The sequence below is a fragment of the Diabrotica undecimpunctata genome, chromosome 4 (assembly GCF_040954645.1).
Source record: "Diabrotica undecimpunctata isolate CICGRU chromosome 4, icDiaUnde3, whole genome shotgun sequence".
Taxonomy (NCBI): domain Eukaryota; kingdom Metazoa; phylum Arthropoda; class Insecta; order Coleoptera; family Chrysomelidae; genus Diabrotica; species Diabrotica undecimpunctata.
The window spans coordinates 40,272,359-40,293,294 of NC_092806.1; the positions used below are offsets into that span (position 1 = coordinate 40,272,359).

Sequence of the window (20,936 nt, forward strand, 5' to 3'; positions counted from 1 at the left end):
TACACTTATTATGTTCAGTTGGACAAGTCGGACGGCAATTGTCGTTTTAGTCTACGCACTTCAAAGACGTTCCGCACATTTAGTTGTCGAGTAAACGCATTATGATGCACTAGCACTCGTTCACAGTATTTAGTACTAAAACGTAGTATGGCCTCTTTCACGGATTCTAGGGGGATGTCAATGTTGAATCACCTCGTTGGATCCATAGTATGGCGCATTGACTATAGCAAGCAGCACCTTGTTTTGAAATCTCTGTGAGATGTTTGTATTGGAGACGCTAGCAGTGCCCCATAGCTGAATCCCATAAGTCCATATGGGCTTGAGAATGGACTTGTAAAGTAAAATTTTGTTATCCAAAGATAGTTTTGAATTGCGTCCAATGACCCAATACATATTTCCGTTAAGTCCAAGCTGTTTCCGTTTGTTAAAAATGTGTTTTCCAAGTTAGACGGCGATCCAAGTGCATGCCAAGATATTTTCATCTAAGATGAATTCAACAAGTGTTTAAAGGATATTATTTCGGGTGCAAAAGAAAATTTTTGTAAAAATTTTAGTCGTTCTTTTTAGCTATTTTTAGTGAGTTTTAAAAATATATATTATTCCTTTTTGTCAAACTCTGTTATATGCTATATGCTGATGTTGAGACTTGCACCATTTTTATTTTCTTGAATGATCTTTGATGTGTGTATTTAGGACCAGCACTTGATCCTCACAACTACGTTTTGGTCTAAAGCAAACTTGATCTATTGGTATTTATCCAAGCACTAACCAGCTTATTCTGTTTTTAATAAACTTAAAGATAATTGGTAATTTTTTGAGTGTTAAAATTTTTTAAGTATATTTCCTGAATTGAGAATATATGTAAAAATCCAATCAACCATTGGTTTATTCTTAGATCACAGTGTATTTAAGAATTTCGGGTGTATGTTATCAAAATCTGTCGATTTTTAAAAATTTTTCTTCTTATAACTGCTGCTTCCAATTGTGTGATATTAAATGACTCAGATAATTGCTGTCGTTTTGTAGAGAATCACATGACAGCTTTTCGTTCTTTTAAATTGGTGTTGAATGAATCTTATTCCATCGTAATTTAAAGAAATATAAGATTTAATTGGATATTTGAGCAGCAGTAGGAGCTATCTTTTGAGGCGTAAACTACTTAGCACCTAACCTTTATATCAAGGCCTAGGCTTTCTGATTGAGGTGCATAAAATTCAAATATTTTGTTTTGATAGCCCACCTAGCTTGTCTGGTATAAACTATTTCGGCTATTTAAGCTACTTCGTAAAATAAATAACACATTGAGATCTATCAGCTAAGCTTATTATTTTCCATCGATTTCCTTTAAGATTGTGTTTGTTTTTATTTTGTCAACCTAATGTAAGGTCTTCTATAAATGTATGACTAATGGATTTTAACGAGTTACAAGTTTTTTTAAGAAAGAAAGAAATCTTTGTGCAGTTTTATCTCGCGATTTTGCAGTGCGATCAGTTATCTCATTTCTAGAGATATTCACATTTGGTGTGAATAATATAATTATTATCAACATTCCTTTGAAGATGTCGGGAAAATAATAGTTAATTAAACTTTTTCGATTGACTAAAGGAGCTTAATATTTGTTTTTTTATCAAATAAAGGACCGATATCGGCATTTCGTCAAAAGAAACTGCTCTAGGAGCGAAAGTACTTGGGCAAGATTTAGTAAAAACTGTGCTCGATATCTGCCTTTTATTTGATTAAAATTCACTTATTCGAGCATTCAACCTTATATCACTTTAATATTTGTTTGTTAGATCTTAATTTTTTGAATTAAGTTAAAGTTCCCAAAATATTTTAGTACCTAATTTTAAACATATGAAAAATCTCATATAAATATTTAACTCACAAGAGGTAGGTTAAACATAAATTTTTATGTTAATTTATTTAAGTCAAAATTGAGTAGTGTAAGTTGTAATAAAAATACAATATTGAGATGTAAAATTTACCATAAGACAGAGTATTATCAATTTTTGTATATCTTACCTTAAAGTCCATGAGATTAGTCATGAGTTCCTTATACTCTATGGGCGCTATAGCATCAGGGACGGCTGTTTGATACATTGAAGCAGTCGACGGGTCTCTCAACCCACAATCGTAACTCTGCATTTTTCTTAACGATAGGTTTCTCGAATGCGGCGGTTCGACCTCTCCCATCTCGTCGATGGTGTCCTGCCTAGTGATACCAGGACTGGAAGTCGCGGACACTTTTTGTAATTTGGGAAATATCTTATTGCCAGAACCGGGAGTTAGCTGACTTCCTGAACTTCCAGACGATGATGAGCTTGGACGTTCTTTGGGGTCTTTGGCGCTTAGACTTCGGGTAAACGCTTGAGGTACAGTTGAAGTTTCAGATCCGGAATCGAGACTTGCTGATCCAAGCAATCTACCCCATTTACTTCCTCTTGCTAAATAGAAAAATTGGTTTGGTATCAAATATATATATTTCTTATCTTTGTACTAACGATACCAATTACAAGACACAAGAAATAGCCCATAATGGCAAAAACAATTGTTAAAACAATTTAAAGAAAATATCATATTTTCATGAAATCAAAAACAATAAAACTAGGATTAATAAGACAATTGATAAAAATATATGAAACAAAAAACTTCATGAACCTTATATCTTCACTACGATCCTTATCAATAATGATAATTCACCAGAAAATGATGCATCTAACATCCATGTGCATATACTTTGAAACTTGTAATTTTTTTATTTTTTTGTTACTTAACTGTTGTTGTTACTTTTTTTACCTATTGTCGAGTACTCAGTTGATGAGTATTTGGTATTTGCTTTTATTAGCGTTTTGTATTAAGCTCTTATCTACAGTTTATTATTGTTGTGCATCTTAATAGAATACTGATATACAAGATTCGGATATCGCATCCCAACTATGCTGACTTTTACAAAAATTGAAACGCCTAATAACAGTCAATCATTTCTAAAGATAGCTTTACAGGATATGCATTTAATTGAACTTAAAAATATTACATTGTAAAGCTCATAAATTAAAAAATAAGAATGTAATATGTGCTTGTGTTATGATTTTTTTACATTCTTAATCTATTTAATAGTTAGGGGAAATTATTCAGTGGAATTAAAAAGTATTATTTGGGAGCAGATACAGGTCCTTTTCAAGATTAAGTATTAAAGGAGGAATCACGACACATCTTTATTTGGCAATATATAATGGCGATACACCCCAGCGTGAGGTTAAACCGCGAATGCTTTCTAGATTTTATTTCATGGGTGGATCAGTCCCTTTTGTTTATGTTATCTTCTTGACGATATCTCTTCATTTTTTCCTGTCTCTAGTTTTTCCTTTCCATTCTCTGACTCCTGCCTTTTGGAGGTCTTCTTCAACTTCTTGCAGCCACTTTGATCTTGGTTTTCCCTCGTTAAGTGTGACCTAACCATCTAATTCTGCTTTGCATTATTTTAGTCACGATATTTTCCTTAATCTCTGCACTTGTTCTGCTTCTATATTCATTTTGCTCTATTCTGATTGGTCCCAGTATGATTCTCATAATCTTTCTCTTCGTTATTCTTAAGTCTTCTTCATCTATTTTGACCATCGTCATTGTTTCTTCTGCAAATAATAATATTGGCATAAGTATGAAGTTATCAATATTTATCTTATTTTTCTTAGTCATTGTTTTGCTTTTAAGTAATCTTTCCATGTTCTTTTGTGATAATTAAACGGCGACCTTTACCATTTGGAAAGTTTAAGCCCATAGAAAAACCTGCTATAAATAATCTGTAGTATTTTTAACCACTTTATCTTGCTAAACTTTTTTTACAAAACGCCCTTTATTTAACCATGTTTTATCTAAATTAAAAATATTGTTGGCTTCTCTTGTCAATTTTCGAATTTTTCCTCTATGAACGACATTTACAAATTAGAAATCTTTTTTTGTAAATAAAATGAATGAACTTTTCTTAGAATCAATTGTTTTACAGTATCGTGTATATGAATGAGTTTTCTCCCTGTTTTAGGTGCTTTGTAATATTTCCACTCTTTCGTTGCTTTAAAGGTCCATAAATAGTTGCTTCTTTAACTCCGGTCATATCTGAACACTTAGAAACTATAAACTTTAAACAGAACTTGTAAAATGTTCATGTACAAGAGTATCAGGTACATTTAACACTAAAGTTTTTATTTTCACTGTTAAATGACACTTTAGTTTCACAGGAGTAAAATTAGACGTATGAAGCAGTTATGAAGCAGTTATAGGTATTAATTAGTATATCAGCAGATGAACAACAGGGTTTTCGTAGTGGAAGATTGTGTACATTATGCAATGTTCGTTATAAAGCAAATTACTAGAAAATCACTCGAGTATAGGACACCAGCATTTCTGTGTCTGATTGGCCTAAAGAAAGTATTTGACAGAGTAGACTCAAAGATGAAATCCATCTTCTGTATAATAGAGAAGTTACCCTAAATATTATAAAAACTATCGAAAAGATCTAGCAAAACAACAAAATGGAAGTCAGAATAGGTGGCCAAATTACAAAACCTATAAAAATAGGTAGCGGAATAAGACAAGGGGACTAATTGAGCACCATGCCCTTTAATTTAATCATAAATGAAATCATCAAAAGCGTTAACAAAGGAAGAGGATACAGAATGGGAAACAAATAAATAAAAATACTCTGTTATGCAGACGACGCAATACTGATAGCCCAAGATGAAGATAGTCTGCAAAGACTGGTCCACAGATTTAACATAAGAGTAAAAGAATTTAATATGACAATCTCATCTCATAAAACTAAAACAATAGTAGTCAGCAAAACACCCAATAAATGTAAAATAGAAATTGATGGCATCAGTACTGAACAAGTAATGGAAATAAAATACCTAGGAATTACACTGTCCAGCTATGGAGACCTGGACAAATAGGGACACAAAATAAAAAAAAAAAGAATGGAATAACCACATAAGCAGAATAGAGGAGACTCGTGTCGTGAAAATAGTAAGAGATAAGTCACCAATCGGCAAAAGAAGTTCGGACGACCGCGCAAAAGATGGAGTGACTGGAGTGGATCGAGTGAAAACTTTCCATAGAGGTATTAATCCGCCAATGAACAAGCAGAATTGCTTATAAAGAGAAAGAAGAAGAAGAAGTAGTTCACTTATTAATATTGTTTTTTATTATAGAACCAACTTTGTTTTAAGCACAGGACTTTATAAACACAACCTGTTAAGCTTATCTAAAATGATTTACAATCTGCAAAACGTTCACGTTCTGCCGCTTGGACATTTTAATCCTTTCTAAGAAAGTTGAGGGCTTATAGATTGATCTTCTTCTTTTTGAAAATTGTAAATATTTTGTACCTGTAGAGATTACGTACTTATTTTATTTGTTGAATAAAATGACTACAAAATTTATAACAAGATTTCAAATAAATTGATATATTTAAAAATTTTAGGTAAAACCCTAACATTTTGCTAAATTTTTTATTTTAGAACATCTTCGTCACTATTTTATAATGTTATATTGCATTTTATCCCACGTGCAATAAAATTTGAGCTATCAATCATTTTTGAATGTACTATAACTTTGATCAATTTTACCTGCTGGTTGAAAATTTCTGACGATTTTGTATTTGGATTGGGCTGCCAATTGCAACAAAACACACAATACAATTTTACGAAAAATCACATTATAAAAGACGTTAACATATATGACAATTAATTTAGTACAGTTTTGTGGTGAGTTATTTAAGGTCAAATAAAATTAAAAAGGAAATTATAACCTTTTCCTCTATACGTCGAAATAGACTCATTTTTTCAATATTTTCATTATTAGCAGAGTTATTTTTTCCTACACCATAAATACATGGAACAGGCTATTTTAAAACCTGATTAGCTAACAAACATATATCAGAAATATATTACAAGCATTCTTAGAATTCTAGATCTTTTCGACTTAACCATATATGTGTAGTATATACTAAAGCTCTGTTGTCTGAAATGTTCTGTAAGACCAAATGACTCATTAACATTTATAATCTGCAAAACTTTAAAAAAATATATTACACTCGATTTAGCAAATGCAAAAAAAGAAGCTAAATTCAACATTAATTTAAAATTTGGTTACCATTTAATATGTTAAAGTAAATGAGGATATTACTAATTACTAATAATCAAACAGAAAGAAAATTAAAAATTCGCATTTTATAAAAAATAATATAAGTACTATGTCTTATATTAAAAAAAATATATATAAATTAACTCACCTGTTGCGGGTCTCGCCACCGTAGTTTTAACACCTCCTCCGCTGCTATCATCTTTCTCCGCTACAGCAGATAACTTTGTCGTTGACATCACCCTCGACATGTTCTTGTCATTGGCTTCGTCCCCTTTTTCTACGTCAGAAGGTGTAGCAGGTGGCGCAGCTGCATGTTGGCTTCGGTCTCTTCGAAATTTAGAAAATATCTTTCTAACTAAATGATCCTGGTTTTGATCTAGTTGAGGTTCGTTTTTCCGACGCTCGGCTAGCTCTTTTTCTCGTTTTACGTCCGCGACTTTTCGGAATATTAAACGATGCCGGAGGTTATAGGTAAGAATTAGGTTTCGCGCGAAACTATTAGCAAAAGCTTGATAGAAATCTAACACTTCTAGTAGTTTGTCCCGTTTTATCGTATGTAGATCACAGTAAGTTAAAGCACGCACGTTTGCAGCAGATTGGCCCACTGCATTGTCCTTCCAGAAGGAGTCACCGAACACGTCACCTTTTCCTGCAAAAATAAAGCTGATTAGAATACAGAATCATTAAAATTTCAACAAGTTTTCATACTTATATTAAATACAGTAAATTTTATTTATTCAGTTGCATAAAAGACCTCGACAACTATGGTTGTTGGTTCAGGAACAATAACATTAGATACGTATTAAATAAGGACAAAAAGTTAATACTTATATACCTTTAACTGACTGTCAATTGGGTTAAATCTTGTGGTAGATCTGAGCAGTTTTTAGAAACATAATAGTTTTTGTTGTCTCTTTAGGGTTGTTGCGTATTTCCTTAAGAGTAGGTTTTAAGTTTAATGCTTTATACAGGTTGTTGAATAATTTGCAGTCGGTGAGGATGTGTTTTACAGTCAGGTAAACATTGCAATGACGGCAAGTTAGATGAGTTCCTGAGAACATCAAGAAATCATGGGTAAGGATGGTGTTAGAAAGCCCAGAGAAAGATGACAAAAGAGTTGTTTTTTTGTTCTTTTGTCATATATATGTCACCATATCATTGTATAAGATAATGGACAGCGGAAAAGGATGCAAAATACTAATTAAAGTACCAATAAATAAAACAAATATTATAAAAGCAGAATACACAACAGGAGGAAAGTCGCATCCTAAGTCCACAGGAAGACAAAACAATGAAATCACTCCATGGTACGATACAGAAGTGAAGAAAAACAGTCAAGGAGACACAATTAGCCTACGATAAGAAAACAGTAAATTAAATAAACAAATTTGTAAGAAAAATAAAAACGAACAGTGGGAACAACTAACGTTTTGCAGACGATACAGTAATAATGACGGATAACAACAATGATTTACAGAACGTAATGCAATATCTTAATGAACGCTGTCATGAGTACGGACTGAAGATAAATTTAAAGAAAACTAAATGCATGATCATGACATGCAAATCTACACATGCAAATATCCAATTGACTAATAAAGATACTGCAATTGAGAGTGTTAATAACTATAAATACTTAAAAACATGAATAACATCAGATGTAGACCAAACCAAAGAAATTAAGACACGCATTGAAATAGCACGTGCATCATTCGTTAAACTTAAAAAGTTTCTTTGTTGTCGGGATATAAGGTTAGAACTACGCCTGAGAATGCTTCGATGTTACGTGTTCTCTACTCTTCTTTATGGCTTGGAAGCGTGGACACTAAAACAAGTACATCTGAATAAGTTGGCTGCCTTTGAATTTTAGTGTTACAGAAGAATCCTACGAATATCATGGATTCAAAGAATGTCAAACGTGGAAGTAACTAGAAAAATAGGAAATGAGGCGGAAATAATATTAACTATCAAAAGACGAAAACTTGAGTACTTAGGACATGTGATGAGAGGGCAAAAATACGCATTACTACAACTTATTATGCAAGGCAAAATCCGAGGAAAGCGATATGTGGGAAGACGAAGAATATCCTGGCTTAAGAACTTAAGGGAATGGTTTGAATGCAGTAGTGCAGAACTTTTTAGAGCGGCAATCAACAGAGTCCGCATAGCCATGATGATTTCCAACCTTCTATAGAAGATGGAAAATGTCTTATCTGGGACAGATATTGAGGGAATATTGATATAAAATATTAGAACTAATTTTTAAAAGCAAAATAAAAAGTCCGAGAGGTGTAGGAAAAAAAACAGAGATTTTGGCTAAAAAATCATTTTCTGTTTAGTTAATTATATCTAGATGTAACTTTCTTGAACAAGATAAATAGTACTTTCTTGCAACCTAAAATAGGTGGAATTTGTCATTTGGTAAAAATTTACCTGCCGTTTTTTTTAATGTTTTTGTTGCTTAGATATAATATATTGCTTTAAAAAGAAATGTTAAAAGGAAGCTTATCATTATTGCACGTAACCTAAAGCCGTTTAGATGGGCTCTAAATCATAGTTAGATTTGTAGATAGTAACAGAATATCGGCCAGTGTGCTCCGAATTGTGGAATAGTTCAAATTAATATTTTTTACTATTGTGATGAGTTATTCGCTGGACCATATGGCCCTGCTTTAAAACTTGTAACTGAAAATCAACACGAAGATCAGAGGGCAGCTCCATCAGATGATTATTCGCTATTTCAAATTGGAATTTCAGAAAAGGAGCTAACAGACGATAACCTTGACGGTAAATTAGAAATGAATACTTTTTCTAATGTTCAAAGAAGTGCTGAATGTACTAACTCTACCACAATGGCAGATTTTCAGTCTGGTGGATTTGAATGTATTAAGTCTCAAACTTTTGAACTTACGTTTACGGTCGTAAACGTAAGTTCAAAACTGATAAAATTTATATTGATGATTAATCGGATGACGATTTTTCTACATTTGTTGATTGTGGTGAAAGTTCAAATTCCGATGAATGGTCCGGAGTCACTTTTTCTTCTGATGATGAGGTATCGCCAAAGAAACGAAAAACAAAGAAAACAAACAAAAAGCAACACTAAAATGGCTTCGATATGAACGTAATAGCGAAATATAATGATAAAGATGATGAAGATAAAGGCAAAACAGACGTTGATAAAGATGTAATTAGAGAAATGGGGAATCGAAAATTGCATTCCACAAAACATATCTCCTCAACTAAGCTAAAATCCATAGCGAATTGATTTCTATTACTTATAAAGAGTATACCGAAATAAAAGGAAAGACAGTTAAGATTTGATTTCACGTACAGTGCGTTTGTGTATCCGCTTATACGTTTCGTCCTAAAAGGAATCTTCGGAGCGGCTATTCACAACCTCTCTGAACGTGAAATTAATCTTCCCTGTCGTAGTAGAAGCAACACTAAAATGGCTTCGATTCCCTTTTATTTCAGTATACTCTTTATGAGTACTAGAAACCAATTCGCTTAGTTGAGGAGATATGTTGTGGAATGCAATTTAAGATTCCCCATGTCTCTAATTACATCTTACCAACGTCTGTTTTGCCTTGCAATTTTTAGAAGGCACAGATTAAAGCAGAAATCAGAATTTGGTTTCGACAATTACAAATCTTCGGATTTCGTTTCGTGATTTATCATCAGATGTCGCTATTACGTCCATATCGAAGCCATTTTAGTGTTGCTTCTACTACGACAGGAACGATTTATTTCACGTTCAGAGCGTTTGTGAATAGCCGCTCCGAAGATTCCTTTTAGGATGAAATACGTATAAGCGGTTACATAAACGCACTGTACGTGAAATCAAATCTTAACTGTCTTCCCTTTTATTGTTTAAATTTGAAGAAACAATTTACCCTCTACATTTTGTAATAAACTGAATTATAAATTTTGTTTGATTATAATATCAACTCAATAAAAACATATAAACATTGGACAACTTTGTTGACGTTATCTTCATTTTCGCATAATAATAAAAGTTTCATTTTGCACTTTTTTATCTTTCAACGGGTTGTTATTATTGAGTAAGGGTTTTTAAAACCAATAGTCATAAAGAAATCTGCAGAATACACACTACTAAATCGTCACCATAAAGTATTATTTTACTGTTGTATAAATAGGTCACTCGGTATTTACTTATTAAAATTGCTAATATTTTAGCAGTATGCCAAGAAATTAGTATTTTTTTAAATAAGAAATTTATACATTTGACTGATAATGCATGTCATATAGATAAAGACGACAAAGATTTCAAGTAAGGCCTGTTATTAATATGATAATTACGGTATATTATATTTTTAAGTTTTCTAGTTCAACCATTTTACCTGTTACAAAACATGAATGATTCTCGGATAGCTTACATTTCTTAAAATACAGTCAAAAATGTATAGGGTTTAGTCAATTTTACCAGTTCTAATAATAAAAATCAAACACCTTCGGTATTTTTTTCCAGTTGAAGGAAAAAAAAATATAGACAATATGTAACTTTTTCATGGCTGCGATTTAGCAGAAAACTAACTGACACTATTTTATAAACTATTAAAAAAATACATAGTATTTAAATGATAGTTTATAGTATCTAAACTGCATTTAAAGTTCGTTGGAATTATGACAATAAAATCACTAAATCATGTTTTATGAATTTTTTTTTCAAAATTTCAAACTTTAAATCGCTCTAGTGTAAAGTTAGCCAAATGGCGCTTGGTAATTTTTGCCTTTAAGCCGTCAATATGTTTTTGTTTTTAAAGTTCTTTGTACATAAACAAAAATTAATTATATAAAAAAAATAACAGTCGAAATAAAGTATATGTTACAACAATTTGGCAAAAGCATCTTACATTTTTGTAACCGCCTAAAATTCAGAGCAAAATACTCAAAAAAGTATTGTAGCATTGATTTATTTGCTTTTCCGAAATTAATAATTTTAAAATAATCCATATAGATATGAAATTTCATCATATGCTTTTAAAACAATATAGCTATACCAAATTTACATTTAAAGGAAACTATACTTTATCGTTTTATAGTTAAAATTTATATTTATGTTTCCCCCGAGGAAAATAAACAATACGAAAATGGCACCAAATCGGCCAAATTGCACATACGCTAAAAAAACAATGATATTCTCGCCCGTCGTATCAGAGCGTATAAATTATTGGAAAAGTTTTATAGACATCAACCCAAAAAGAATCCCGTCACAGATGAGAACCTCCAAAAAACTTTACCGTTTATAAAAGAGACTTTTGGATGATACCATAATTTTTTAGGGACTTTTTATCATACCTTCAATATTTATGTGAAAAGAAGTGGAAAATTATATATCTATGTAGATTTTATATTTATCTAAGAAACTGATCATACAATTTGTATAAACTCTCAAGCTAAAACTGAAATAATTAGTAAAGTTTTAGTTTGACCACATAAGTACACTGGGGTGCAAAATTAACCGGACACTTATGATTTTTCCTAAAAACTGGAGTTTAAAAGAGTTTAAGATGTTCCCAATTAAGTATTTAATAATAGACAAAATTTAAAAGTCAAATTTATTACAACTCAGGAATGTTACTCAGAAAAAACAATAAACAATTCAAAAAATTTAAAAATCCGCAAAGAAAAAAATATTATTATTTATTTTAATATAAACAATTTTTATGGAAAATAATGTTTAGTAGAGTGTATTACCTCCACGAGCCCTAATTACGGCCCTTATTCGATCAGGCATACTTCGGATCAAGGTAGCAAAGTCTGCTTGAGGGATTTGCTCCCATTCGTCACGAACTGCTTGCTCCAAATCATTCATGGTTTCAAACTCACCATGGTTACGTCGAATACGTCATCCCAGAATATTCCTTGCATGCTCTATTGGATTTAAGTCTGCACTTCTTGGCGGCAATGGTAATAAACGAATTCCAACTTCTTCCAAGTAATCCCGTGTTATTCTTGCGATGTGCGGACGAGCATTATCTTGCATTAGACAAAAGTTTTCTCCAATAAATGGGGCAAATGGCACTACATGATCTTCCAAACATTGCTGAATATACCGTTGAGCGTTCAAACTGCCCCCTTGAATTGTAACAAGTTCTGTATGAGCCTCTAGGGAAATGCCTGCCCACACCATTATACCACCTCCACCAAATTGAACTCTCGCAGCAAAACAACATTGCTGATAACGTTCACCAGTTCTTCTCCATATCCTATGCCGTCCATCCGATGAGTATCTGTTAAATCTTGATTCATCCGTGAAAAGCACAGCACTCCAATCGTCAACACTCCAATTAAGATGTTCGCGAGCGAAGTGTAAACGTTGCCTCCGATGATCTGCTGTTAATAGAGGTCCCGTGACAGGTATTCTGGACCTTAATCCATATTCATTTAAGCGTCTTCGAACGGTATAAACGGAAACTGTGTTTCCATAGACATCATTTAATCGTTGAACAAGTACTGGTGCTGATAATGTACGATCGCGTAATGCTTGTAACCTAAGAAAGCGATCTTCAACTGGACTTGTGGTTCTTTGTCTACCTTGACCTGGTCTCCTAGTGTATTGTCCTGTTTTCCGAAATCTTTGTATAGCATCAAACACTGTACTTCGAGAAATTCCTAAAGCATTTGAGATGTAACGAATGCTCCGCCCATCATCCTGTAAAGCAATAGCTTGTGCTACTTCTTCTGGTGCCATAATTTTTTTAATGCAAGTTTTAAACAGGAGACAATCAAAAACCTACAGCCGAACTTATAATCAGGTACAGTACCACAATAAACTTAAATTAATACTAAGCAAATATTTCACATTAATAATAAAATCTATGTGTAAAAGTGTTTTTGTTCGCAAAAAACATCTAAACAGGTTCAAACAAGAAAAAAAACTTGTCGCTAATAAGGCATAAAATACAATTTCAAACAAATTAAACAAGTTTCGATCTAAACACCAACAAAAAACAAAAAAAATTGAGTGTCCGGTTAATTTTGCACCCCAGTATATTATTAAAAATGTTTGTGTTTAAATAATCAATCTAGATAGAATCCCTTATTTAGATTATCATCCTTTATTTGTAGCAAAATTTGTTTAGAAAGGTCTGTAGTCTATTTTTTTCAGCTGTTTACGTTACTTTAGTGTAAGACTTTCAAGAGAAGATTAAGACGAAACAATTTTAGAATATTTAGTTTTTATTGTGACGCCGCGTTCGTTAAACTATGACTATAAATTTAAACCAGTCCAGTTTCTCACATTTTTGAACCATGAACATTATCTGGAATCAAAAAATGTTTAATAATAATTTAATGTTTATTAATAAAATAATTTAAGCATGTACGTTATCTTCACCAGGGGCTTTAGAAACATTTTATTAGTTTAATGCATGCTTCACCTACGATAAGAGAATTTCTACCAGTTGGTCTTTCTGATCTGTTATTACTGCTGCTGGGTCCGTTTTGATTTCGTCAAATAAGTCCTCTATCTATTTTGTCTATATTGCGTGTGTTAAGATACTGTTGATGTCTTCTTTAACACGTCAATAGTATTCCCGAAAACAATAAAAATACAGACATAAATGTCAACATCCTAAATGACATTATAATAGAAGCTATAGAGGGAAGCTAGAAGACACACTGCAAAACGAAATCATATAACGAAAGAATAAGTCCTTAAACACAAGCATTATTATAAGGGAGGAGAAAAATGAAGAGTAGTAGAAGCAAAGAACACCAAGAACTTAGAAAGATAAGTAAAAGAATATAAAAATCTACTGGGAAAGACAACCGAAAGCATAAAGTTAAAAAATTCAACAAACGACAAGAGCCTCTAAGGAGACAAATAACAAATGGCAAAAAGAACTAACGAAATTAAGGAATAAAGATGGAAATATTGTCACCAACAGAGATGAATTACTGTGGGTAATAGATGACTTTTATACAGATTTATACAGAAGTCATTGAAACTATGAGCAACTAACAGAAAAGTTAAAATCCAAGAAAAAAATAGTCAACCAAGATTAGTACAGCAAAGTAAAATACCTACAAGATGCCAAAATCCACTTACCATTTTGTTACAAAAAAATGCGATTTAACAGACCTCGAGAATTACCAATTCATCTTTTTCCTATGGTGCCCTATCCAATTAGTGGATGTTGGCTATAATTCTGACATACTCCTCTCGGTCTTGTGTGGCTCTAAAGAGTGCATGGGTATCGAGGTTTGTCCAATCCCTTATGTTTTTAAGCCATGAGTATTTCTTTCCTCCGATGCCCCGTTTTCCTTCTATCTTCCCTTCCATAATAAGCTTTAAGAACTGGTACTTGGTGTTTCGAAATATATGACCCAGGGTTTTTAAGCAGTTTTTCTCCTTTTTATTATTGGCAGCAATTCTCGTTCTCTGCCCATTCGATTTAATATTTCGACATTTGTTGTGTGATCGGTCCAGGGAATACTAAGTAGTCTTCTAAATACCCACATTTCAAAGGCCTCCAATCGGTTCATCACATTGGCCTTTATCGTTCAGGTTTCTACACCATATAGCAGTATGGAGTAAATGTAACATTTTACAAAGCGATATCGAAGCGTTAAGTTAAGGCTGCTGTTGCTTAGCAAGGTTCTCATATTAGTAAATGCTGTTCTGGATTACTCAATCCTGCTACGTGTCTCTATGTCTGGATCTAGATCTTCAGTTATCCAACTACCAAGATATTTGAACTTGGGAACCTTTTGGATGTTCTTATTGTTTACTCTTATATTTAATTGCATATTTCGTGTTCTGCTAACCACCATTACCTTAGATCTTGATCTTGACATTCAATAATTTCAAATACTTCAATGTCAGTTTTTATTTGCTAAATCTTTTAATTTCTGTGAGTGTTTTTAAATGAATTTGTACGCCATTTTTTGTAATGTTCAAGTTGTTTCAGTTTACTCCTGAGGAAGCTATCAAATAAATAGCGAAATATTGAATATCTTAGAAAAAAGAAAGATTTTTATTAGAGACCACTTTACCCGATAATTCCAACGTATTTATAAATTATTTTTTGGTCGAAATAATCACTTCTAATATATATATATATATATATATATATATATATATATATATATATATATATATATATTACAGGATCCAACTTGTAAATACAATATATTTTGGGGACGGCTATCGCCGTATTCCTGTTCTCCTCCGCCATTCCTCCCGATCCAACGCATGCTCCTCCTCCAAACCTCTCGATCCCATCGCTCTTCTAATTCCTTTATTCCATGAGCGTCGAGGTCTACCTCTTTTTCTTATTCCAGAGGACTTTTATCTGTAAAGTTTTTGAGGCCAACGTTCGTCAGGCATTCTCAATAGGTGTCCAAACCATTTTAAACCTCTTTTTTCTATTCTGTCAACGACCGTTTCTGTAGCAATTATGTTATTTCTTATAGATTCGTTGGTCTTCCTTTCCAGCCTTGATGTTCTAGCACTTTAACTGCCAACAATCTTCTCTTCAGGTCTGCATTAATTGTCCATACTTCAGAGCCATAACAAAGAACTGATTCAACCATGGTTTGCCCTATTCTTTTTTTGTTCCTCTTGTAAATGTTGCGATCCCATTATAAGAAGTTCAGACATCCTACAAGTTTACGAACCTGACTGATTCGGTGTTTAATTTCGGTTTCTCCCAAGTCATTCTTATCAATAAGTGCACCTAAATATTTAAATTTTTCCACTTGTTTATTTTCCACGTCCTCGTCAATCGCACTTCAAACACTTCAAACCTTGCATCTGAATTGATAACCAAATATTCTCTTTTCTTCATGCTGACTTGTACCCTCATTTTACATATTCTTTGTATAGACGCTTTATCATAAATTCTAAAACATAAGAATCTTGATCTAGGACAACTTGGTCATCCGCAAAGTTCAGTGAGAACAGTACGTCATTTTTTATGGAAATTCCCATTCCCTGGCAGTGGTTTTTCCATTTTGGGAGGGCTGCCTCAATATATAAATTAGACAGTAAGGATAACATACGGCATCCTTGTCTTAGTCCTGAAATTATTCATAACAATTTAAATGTACGTGTTTTATTTAACAGTGTGTTAAAAAATGAAAAGAATACAGTTTATATGATTCCGAAAACCTCGAGGAGAAATGTAAAACTATAAAACAAATAGACATTCGTTAATTTAGTGTTTTAGCTATGTGTTTTATCGGTATACGAATCGACTTAATTTAGTAGACGGTTTACTTTCTATGATTTAAGCGATGAAGTAGACGTAGATACCCAGCGATCTAACAACATGCTTACTTTACACTCTAATATTTAGTAGGATATTTACCAAGTTACCAACTCTAACAATAAAATTTAACCCCAACGTTCCATTCACCTTAGAATTTACGTCACGTACATATTTACCTAAAATAGCAACGACTTCATCATCCTGTATGACCTCTAGAGATCCTGTTACTATGAAACACAGAGAATCTATTGACTCCCCTGTGTGATAAAGGAGATCTCCTGGGGCTGAATGAGACATCGTGAAGTGCATCGCGAGGGCTCTTAGACACCCGTCGGATGCCAGCCGAAAAGCGGGATGCTCATTAAATACTTTCCGGTTCAAATGAACGCAGATGTCCGCTTTCATGTCTTTCGGGCAGAAATTTAGTACCTAAAAAAAATAATTACATTTTGAGTGTAGTTTGAAAAATATTATTTTTGATTTATTGTATTATTTAAGAATTATTCGATTAATATAATAATATTTTAGTTACAATCAAGAATTTAATTTGCTCAGAACCATAATCAACGTTAAAAATAGTATAGTTCCGGAAACAGTTTCTATAAAAAAAAGTTGCAGCAGAAAATTGCAGTAAATATCTATCTATATAAAAGGCTATGACGGCAAGTCACAGTATTTGTCCAGAAAACTAACGACGCCATCTAGGAAAGAAATCTGAACTATCACCATTTGACATTTCAATCATATTTTGTTTTTGAAAACATACGTTTAATTAATAATACTGTATTAATTACATATTAATATAATTAATAATTAATTTTAATAAAATTTTTAAGGTAGAATTTGAGACAAAATAATTTAAAGGTTTGTTATTTTAGATTTAAAATCCTAACGTCATCTGAACAAAGAAACCTGAACTAGTGACATTTCAACCTATGAATCAATCATATTTTGTTTTTGAAACGATATGTTTAATTATCAATACAAATAATATTATTTACATATTAACATAATTAATAAATAATATTATTAATATTTTTAACGTACGATTTAATACAAAATAATTTATGTTAGTTTAGATTTAAAATTCTAGCGTCACCTAGGAAAGAAATCAGAACAGATTAACTCACAGATAAACCGACAGTCATTTCTGAGAAACTATTGTAAATAGTTGTTAATAAATAATTATAAAAGTAGGTATATACATATTTTCATTTACATAGTTTAGAGATTTAATGTTTTCATAATCTTGATAATTAAAAAATGGATTTATTCACCTTTATGCTAGATGTTATGTTAGGAAGTTCTACGACGTTAGGACGAGTTAAATAAAAATTGTAAAATTGAACAGTATAATCTGGGTCTGGGCGTTATTTAGAATAAAAAAAACTGGAATATATAATCGCATCACTCAGAATACAAAAATTAGGATATATTGTAAATCCATAGGTTGCTGATTGATATCCGGCTCAAAGGACCAAAGACCATTGCACCAATGTTAATTTTGCATATTTTAACCAAGATAAATTGCTCAAATTGTATTCTTGATACCAAGGCCAGCCTAGATATTAACCTCGCGAAAACAGAGTACCTATCTACAAGTGAAGAAGACATAGAAGAGCTACAGATTGATGACAACGTAACAATAAAAGGAAAGGATAAATTCAAATACTTGAGGTTTATAATCATGAAAAAGGCAACAACAGAGGAAGAAATTACACACAGATTAGGACAAACAAGGGACATTTATAAACATATGGGGCTGAAAATTGGATCACCAACAAGAAAAACAGCAGTAAGATAGTAGCAACAGAGATGGATTGCCTGCGAAGATGCTGCAGAGTAACAAGAATGGATAGGAGAAGTAATGACGAAATAAAGCAAAGAACATCAATAGAAACAGACATACTAACATATATAGAACAAAAAAGGCTAAAGGGGTATGGTGGGTATGGACATGTAAGAGGAACTAGCGACAGCAGATGAATAAAGAGAATAACGGAATGGAGCCTCATAGGAAGGAGGAAAAGAGGACGACCCCGAAAATCCTGGAGGAACGAAGTAGACGCCATGAGTAAGAGAGGCCTAAACGATGGAGAATGGGACAACAGAAAAAGATGGAAACGGTTGAGCAGGGGAAGGCAGAATTCCCGAATATATATATATATATATATATATATATATATATATATATATATATATATATAAATATATATATATATATATATATATATATATATATATATATATATATATATATATATATATAAATATATATATATATATATATATATATATATATATATATATATATAATGATATATTTTAATATTTTTTAAATCAGTCAAAATTTAAGAAATCCTCCCACTGATCAAGAAATTTAACAAAAAATATATAATTTATCCCATATAAATGAAGTCAAATATTTATCAGGCTCTTCCGACATTGATTATGATAATATTAATGCTGAGAGTAAATTAAGTGCGACATCAGGTGGCAACACCGACGCAGAGAATAGTGAAGAAATCGTAGAAAATGAACGTGAGGAAGATGGAACTCAGTCAGTTACTTTTATTAATAAATACAGTTGAAACAGCTATACTGAAAATTTTAAAACATTTGAATTTATTGGTAATGAAAGTATTTAAGGTATTCTAAAATATAACGCCATTTGATGCATCTAAATCATTTTTTTCACCTGAACTAACGGCAGTTATAATGAGAGAAACAAACCGATATGCTACATATACTTAATTTTTAACAAAAGAAATGACTAAACAAGATCAAAATCAAAAATACAAATGAAGACTAAATCACTGGTAGCCTAAAAATGATTTCGAAATCCGACAGTTTGTAGGTTTGTGTATTTGGATGTGCTTAAATTCTTGATCAAATCTGGCTATTCAATTTCAGTGCTAGAGAAAAAGAGACAGAGAATGATAAGCCATGCAATATCAGGCCTGGTCTTGAGATGTTGAATAATTCTTTTCAGCGGATTTCTACTATTAGAAAAAAATGGTTATTGACAAAAGCACTATACCATGCAGAGACAGACCCATCATCTGTCAATATATTTCACCTAAAATAAAACAAATACAATGTAAAAGTATTTACCTTATGCACTACACATGGGTATTCATAGAAATGCCAGATTTATACAGGACGTTGTGAAATCGGTTACCTACTGATTTTGGAATTGGTGAATCTGTGGTATTAACATTGACCTACGGTTTTCTGGACGAAGGAAGAATTCTCTACACCGACAACTTTAATTCTAATTGCCCATTAGCCATGGTCCTTTTATAAGAGCACTCATGAAGTCGGTATAAACTTCGCTTTCGCGATACAGAAAATACCTATCAAAAGAAGTTACAGTAAACATTAAAAAAAAAAAAAAGAGAGTACTTACATCGGTTAACAAACTAACGATGCAATTGTTGTAACAAAGTCGAGAGACGATAGGCATGTATTAATGTTATCCATGATTGACGAAATGGATATTACAGTTTCTCCATGTTCAAGTAAAAGAAAATTTGTATCAAATCAAAATGACAATGACGAGCCACTTTCACGAAAAAAGAAGAGAGTCCTTAATGGGCTGTCAAAAAAAAAATCAATGTGACTATTGTTGCATATAATAATGGTAATTGTGGAATTGATAAATCAGGCCATCATATCACACATGCAACTGCAACTGATGAGGAGTTAAATGGTATCGAAAAGTATTTTTTAAAAGGCGACTTTAACGACCAACGTCAATGCATTTATCGTCTATAAACAACATTCCGGTTCTAAATCTAACAAAAGTATGTTTATAGAAGACATAACCCGAGAATTCCTATTTGAAAACAATGCTAATAAAAATAGTGCACCCGCAGTAAACATGATATATTTGTTGAAAAAGACAATCCATAAAATCCGAACACAATGTCGATCATGCTACAAGACAAATGTCTAGAGCAGAAGCCTGAAAAGAATAAAAACATATTGCGATGACTGTGCTGTAAAATTCACAGTGTATTAGGAATGTTAAATAAAACTAATGGAATAAGTTTTTTTTAATCTTTAAGTATAAAATAATAGTTATTTATTGTACAAGACGATAAAATTGTACTTTATCTTCGAGAGCGTTTTTTAGCGTCGAGACGCTAATTATGCTCGAGAAGATAATGCGATTTTATCGTCGTGTGCAATACAACATTTTTTTCTATAGCAAGACTTCAAGTTCAGGTGAAAAATATAATTTCAAAGAAAATTGTAATTTTTAGCACAAAAATCGCAATTGTGTTGCTCCGTTGCTAGGAATATGAATTACTCTGTCAACAAATGTCAAACAAATGTTACGTTTTGGTTTTTGCGGAGAATATTGTTGCGTTTTGTGTACAAAGTGAATAAATACGAAATGGACGGAAAAATATTTGACACAAGAAAAGGAAAACCTGCCATCAGATGTAGAAAATGCAGCGTTGGAAGCAGAAAGTTTATTGTTGCCACAAAAATCTAGGATGATGTATGAGAAAGAATAGCAGTCTTTTAAAAAGTGGAAAAGCAATAAGA

At 32.2% G+C, this 20,936-nt stretch overlaps 1 protein-coding gene across 2 annotated transcripts in view; it reads right to left on the reverse strand.

The window, feature by feature from the left end:
* Positions 1–20,936, reverse strand: part of eag (potassium voltage-gated channel protein ether a go-go) — a 570,041-nt gene that overhangs the window by 22,792 nt on the left and 526,313 nt on the right. For both annotated transcript variants that reach the window (XM_072529377.1, XM_072529379.1), the window contains 3 exons: positions 16,556–16,808; positions 6,287–6,787; positions 2,023–2,444 (listed from right to left, as the gene is read on the reverse strand). In XM_072529377.1, the coding sequence (XP_072385478.1) occupies positions 2,023–2,444; positions 6,287–6,787; positions 16,556–16,808 (1,176 nt within the window). The remainder of the gene's footprint in view (positions 1–2,022; positions 2,445–6,286; positions 6,788–16,555; positions 16,809–20,936) is intronic.